General features: G+C 38.8%; 1 protein-coding gene across 1 annotated transcript; it reads left to right on the top strand.

Annotated features, from left to right (window-relative positions):
• Nucleotides 1–2,687: 2,687 nt before the first annotated feature.
• Nucleotides 2,688–5,207, top strand: LOC131249161 (uncharacterized). The gene has a single exon (XM_058249763.1). It carries the CDS (start codon nucleotides 2,688–2,690, stop codon nucleotides 5,205–5,207), a length of 2,520 nt encoding a protein of 839 aa, XP_058105746.1.
• Nucleotides 5,208–6,468: the final 1,261 nt, after the last annotated feature.

The following is a 6,468-nucleotide window of genomic DNA, read 5'->3' as shown; positions in this document are numbered from 1 at the left end:
TAGTCCATTGTTTACTTTGATAATTTGTGCTAACTCAGTCATAAACTGGGTTCAACTCATGTAAAATAAGGGCTGAATCAGCGGTTCGACTCAATTTATCTTGAACTGAGTTACACTCAGTTGATGACTGAGTTATCATGTTTAGATCTGCTGAATTGCAGTTGCAGTTAGCTTGGTTTAGGAATCATAGTTCAACTCACTGATTCATTTTTAATGTATTAGCTAACTCAGGTTAAGATCTGAGTTACCTAGTGATGTTCCACGCACTCCACCGAGTCACTGACTCGGTGATGCAGTGATTTGTATTATAATAGTGTTGAAACTAATTCATGCACGTCTTCCTAAAACCAAATCTCAGGAAAACTTCACCTGGTGAACTGAGTTCTTGATCTTGTTTTGGTGACGACACCGAGTTGGATCAAGCCTCGACTAGATCTTGACACTTTGTAGGTCTTGAGTTGATTTTGATCCAAATCAACTTGGATTAGGGGTGAGCTATTATTATCCCTTCGATTCCAGCTAGGATGTTGATTTTTACTTAATAATTTGTTGATTAGTTCTACTTGGTTGTAGGGGTTTGGATCCTCACCAATTTCTTCTTCCTTTCTTACCTCTTAGTAAGAGAGATCCAAAGCTTAAGGTGAGATCTACCCTTCAAGCTTCTTTCACAATAGTAGCTTAGGCTTATTTCAATTATGATAATCTTATTAGAATATTCATTTGAGTAATTTCATTACATAATCTCTTGTCTAGTGTTTGAACATGATAATATAAATTGTTTGTGTCACATGTACTCTTATCCTTGTAAGATGAACTCTCCTTTCTAATTCTTATGGTGTAGAAAGATTTCCTACAACTAATGTACTCATGCTTATAGGTAGTTTTTGTTACAATTATAATGTGGGAGATTTTTGGAATGAAAATCAATGTGTAAAACATAGAGATAAGATTTGTAATTGGAGATAATTTAGTATCATGTGGCATATGCTTAGTTCATTGTATAGGTTGTAAATAGAAAAGAGTTTGCCAATGTGTGGCATAGCATGCATATATTATGGCGTGATTATATTGGAATTGTATTGAAATCACAAAACTTCATGTATGAAGAATGATCCTTAAATTGGTGGCCTCATTATGAATCAATTGATTACATTTACCATCTTGGGAATATTTGAATTAGATTTGAAGATGGTGTCTAAGAGTGGACTTAGTGTTCTTAAGGGAATATGGATTAATGTTAGCGGTTACTGGAAATGATTTGAATATATTGATCACTTGAGAATTATAGTATTAATGTGGCCACTAGTTGTAAGGATGTACAATAATGGTTGATTGTGAACCGGATTAATAAAGGACAGGTAATCATGCATACATTGCATATGGGCGTTATCGGGTGCCTGGTCAACTGTTTGGAAGGACCAGTGTACTGTTCGAATGACCCAAATATCATACCAATGGGTCGACTGTTTGAAAGACTCATTCTTTGCATGGATGAGCCAACTGTTTGAAAGGCCCATCCGATGGCCAGCTGGATGTGCATCCCCAGGCTGAGGTGCATTTCATACATCCATTCATTTTTAAAAGATCATCTTATAAAATGTTGCTTTGCTTGATTGTTTGATTTGAAATATCCTAATTACTATGTTCGATTGAAATCTTGGGGGGTGTTTCTCATTGAGATGGCCACTCATGTATACTATTGTGCAATTGCACCAACCATAGGTGTCGTAGATGAAGAAGCGGTACCCATGAATGAGGAACCGACAACTGACGTTAAAGAGAAATGGCCATATTGGTCCCAAGAGGTGTTGGACGAATCACAAGCCAAGATCAGGCACGATGGATCTTGTACTTGGGTGGAGACTCCTGATCATAACTGATATAATTTCCCTATTAGTTTTTCATTTGCGTTGTATAAGCCCTATGGGCCTTTACTTGATTGTGTTTGGATGTGGACTCCATATTTTACATATGCATGGTTTTCATCTCTTTTTGGATGTGATGCCACTCTTAAATGTTTTCCCATTCGCTTGGATGAAATTCCTTTTTCATAGTTAACATCCCGATTTTTGTGCACGAGTGTCAAACTCATGCTATGAAATCCGGGGCGTTACAAGTTGGTATCAGAGCCAAAGTTTAGATAAACCAGGCCTTGGGAAAAGAGACTTATACAACCCAGGTGTTAAAACTAAAAATTTAATTAGAAACAATAACCGCCATAATACACATAATTAAATTTAGCCTCTCCAAATAATATTTTTTATAAAATAGAAATATGAACGTTCCAACATTTCCCTAGTTAGAATAATATTTTCTATAAGACAGCATGGAGTTTAATAAATAGGTAGTAAATTTTATTAGTGTTATTATTTTTACTTTAGACAAAGCATTGAGACTAAAGTAGAGAATCTGGTTAAATGTAGAAACTTCATGACTAGGTTCCTTATAAGTGATTGTAAAAATTTTATTTTATTTTAATTTTTATTTTTATTTTATTTTATTTTATTTTATTTATTTTTTTATTTTTTTTTAAAGGATTAGAAGATGGGCCATGGATCACCAATTGTTTTAGAAATCATTGTTTATGTTTTAAAATGTATAAAATATATACCTTATGATGAGATTTTAAATTTTGTTAAAGGATTAGAAGATGAGACTGTGGAAAAAAAAAAATTTGACAGGGGATCATGCCTCCTAAATCTAGACTTCCACGGCAGCAGTCATCCTTTGTGGTGGTACCACCTGAGGAGTATTTTGAGGATGGGCCTCCTGGTTTTGTACCTGGACCATCAATAAGGTCCTCAGAACCAAGGCCAAGTGCTATTCCTACTTCATCGCCTGCTGGACCGTTTGGCACACCCCCATTGAGAGCACAACATGGGACTCCACATCATGATGTAGTTGGTCAGATGGCTGCACTCATGCAGCAGCAACAGGCAACATTTGCTACTATGTTGGAGGCTCTTCAACGTAACTCACGTGCACCGACGACTCCACGGTTTGAGGAAAATCGTGAAGCAGATATGTTTGACAGATTCTTGAAGTTGAGACCGTCTAGTTTTTCAGGAGCACCTGATCCAGTACAGGCTGAGCATTGGATGAATAAGATGAAAAAAATGATGAATCTAATAGGATGTACAGATGATCAAAGGGTTGCTTTTGCTGTCTATATGTTGGAGGGTGAAGCGGACATATGGTGGGAGAATATGAGAAAGAAATTTCCTGATGGACATCATTGGACTTGGGCCGAGTTTCAGAAAACATTCTATGGGAAGTATTTTCCTTCATCTTACCGCAATGAAAAAGTAGCCCAGTTCCTTAAGTTGGAACAAGGAAGCATGTCAGTTGCTCAATATGAAGCACAATTTGCCGAGTTGTCACGCTATGTTCCTAAAGTCGTGAAAGACGAAGTGTATAAATTGCAGAAATTTAAAGAGGGACTTCGTCAGGGAATTCAGTCACGGCTATGTTTTGTAGATTTTACTGATTTTGCTGATGTAGTAGATAAAGCTATGCTCGTTGAGAAAGATTTTGAACGCTTGGCCAAGACTCGTGCTCCATTCAAAGATTCAGTGGGTAAGATTAGGCCAACCCCTTCGGTCCCTCAAGCACCCGAAAAGAGGATGAAAATTACTCCACCGACAGACACTTTTTCCCGACCGGTTAGGCACTGTCATCATTGTGGAAAGGCAGGCCATATTGCTCAATATTGTTACAAGAAATTACAAGCAGAAGGTGGCATTCCTCCTCAGCCAGTCATTAAACCTTCACAAAATCAGATAGTGCAAAAACCTCTAGTGCTTCGACCTCAGCCACTCAAAGCCCAAGTCCCAAGCAAGAATGCCTTAGCACGAGTATATGCCTTGGAAGCTCATGAGTCTGATGAAGCAGAGCTTAAAGCCATTGAAGGTACGGGATTCATTAAAGAAACTCCAGTTCATGTTTTATTTGATACCGGTGCAACTCTGTCTTTTATTGCTTATTCTGTTGTAGAAAATCTGCAATTAGACACAACCCGTACAGATCGAAGTATTACTATTGTTTCCCCGGTGGGAAAATTTGTGGAGACAGACAAATTCTGTCAAGCATGCCCTTTATCTTTGGCTAATCGTGTGGTATATGTCGATTTAGTTTGTATGAACTTGAAACAATTTGATGTCATTCTCGGTATGAACTGGCTTTCTCAAGTTCGAGCTATGCTTGACTGTTGTGCTAAAACAGTTAAGATATGCATACCTAACCAGATACCTTTTACGGTGCAAGGAAGACAAAAGCAAATGGTATTCGATCGATTAGCAGCCTTAGAAGAAAAGAAATCCGATGAAGTAACTGTAGATCAGATCCCCGTTGTAGGAGAATTTCCCGAAGTTTTTCAGGACATACCAGGTTTGCCTCCTAAACGGGCAGTGGATTTCTCTATTGATCTCCTACCTAGTACTGCACCTATTTCCCTATCACAGTATAGGATGCCACCTTGTGAAATGGAAGAACTTCGGAAGCAGATTGATGATTTGTTAACTCAGGGATTCATTAGGCCAAGTGTTTCCCCATGGGGTGCTCCAGTCCTTTTTGTAAAGAAAAAGGACGGATCTTCGCGGCTATGTATTGATTATAGAAGATTAAACCAAGTGACCGTGAAAAATAAGTACCCATTACCTCGTATTGATGACTTGTTTGATCAACTTAAAGGGGCGAAGTACTTTTCCAAGATTGACTTAAGGTCAGGATATCATCAACTCCGGGTCAGAGATGAGGATGTATCGAAGACGGCATTTCGAACGAGATATGGCCACTATGAATTTCTAGTGATGCCATTCGGTCTCACAAATGCTCCAGCCGTATTCATGGACTTAATGAATCGGGTGTTCATGCCATATTTAGACCGATTCATTATTGTCTTTATTGATGATATACTAATCTATTCAAAAAGTCAGGAGGAGCATGAAGTGCATTTGAGGACGGCTTTGAAGACACTCAAGGAAAACCAGTTGTATGCTAAGTTTTCGAAATGTGACTTTTGGAAAAAGGAAGTCAAATTCCTAGGGCATGTGGTAAAACAAGAGGGTATTGCAGTTGATCCGACAAAAGTAGAAGCGATTGGAATTGGGAGCAGCCCACTACAGTTACCGAGGTCAGAAGTTTCTTGGGAATGGCTGGATATTATCGGCGTTTTATCAAAGAATTCTCCCGAATCGCTCGACCGTTGACGCAACTCACAAGGAAAAATGCTCGATTCATTTGGGATGAAAATGCAGAACGGTCCTTCCAAGAGCTCAAAAAGAGGTTGACTTCAGCTCCTGTGCTTACTTTGCCAGAAGAAAGAGCAAAGTATGTAGTATATAGTGATGCATCGAAAACTGGACTGGGATGTGTGTTGATGCAGAATAATAAAGTAATCACATACGCTTCGAGACAGTTGAAGAAACACGAAGAGAATTACCCGACGCATGACTTAGAGCTTGTAGCTGTGGTCTTCGCCTTAAAAATTTGGCGACATTATCTGTATGGTGAAGAGTTTGAATTGTTCTGTGACCACAAAAGTCGCAAATATATCTTCACTCAGAAAGATCTAAATATGCGACAAAGAAGATGGATGGAAACCTTAAAGGACTTTAATTTTGAAGTATCTTACCATTCGGGAAAATCCAATCTCGTTGCCGATGCTTTAAGTCGAAAAAAGGAAACATGAATTGATGGCCTCCTTGATGATTAAGGAATGGGAAATGATGGAGTTCATGCAGGACTTTAATTTTCAACTGGTATTAGATAAGCCACGTACATATTTGTGTCATTTGAGGGTGGAGCCGACCTTATTGCGATAGATTATCGATGCTCAGGATCAGGATAAATACTTAAAAGAAATAAAAGATAATATTATGAATGAGGAAGGGTCTGATTGGCTAGTTAGGAGTGATGGTGGACTCAGATATCGGGGTTGCATTTGTGTACCAGACATTTCATTATTGAAACAAGCAGTCATGGACGAAGCGCATAAATCAAAGATGGTTGTTCACCCGGGAAGTACAAAGATGTATCAGGATATGAAGCGGCAATATTGGTGGAGAAATATGAAGCGAGACATAGCTGATTACGTCGTTAGATGCTTGACATGTCAGCAAGTGAAGGCAGAACATCGTAAACCACCGGGTCTCTTGCAACCATTACCTCTTTCTGAGTGGAAATGGGACAGTATTACGATGGATTTCATCTCTGGGCTTCCAAGAACTCGGAAGAATCATGATTCTATCTGGGTGATTGTGGATAGGCTGACGAAAACCGCACGATTTCTTCCTGTCAGAATAACCGATTCGGCAGACAATCTGGCAAAACTGTATATTAAGGAAGTGATCCGATCATATGGGGTGCCGCGAGAAATTGTTTCTGATCGGGATTCTCGATTCACATCAACATTTTGGAAGAGGCTACAAGAAGAGCTAGGGACTATCCTAAATTATAGCACAACATTTC

The sequence above is a fragment of the Magnolia sinica genome, chromosome 1 (assembly GCF_029962835.1).
Source record: "Magnolia sinica isolate HGM2019 chromosome 1, MsV1, whole genome shotgun sequence".
Classification (NCBI taxonomy): Eukaryota; Viridiplantae; Streptophyta; class Magnoliopsida; order Magnoliales; family Magnoliaceae; genus Magnolia; species Magnolia sinica.
The sequence above is the reverse complement of the archived record's forward strand: the minus strand, read 5'-3'. Positions and strand labels throughout refer to the sequence as shown.

Excerpts from the sequence above, each read along its gene's own strand:
- LOC131249161 (XM_058249763.1), top strand. The coding sequence starts at position 2,688 with ATGCCTCCTAAATCTAGACTTCCACGGCAGCAGTCATCCTTTGTGGTG.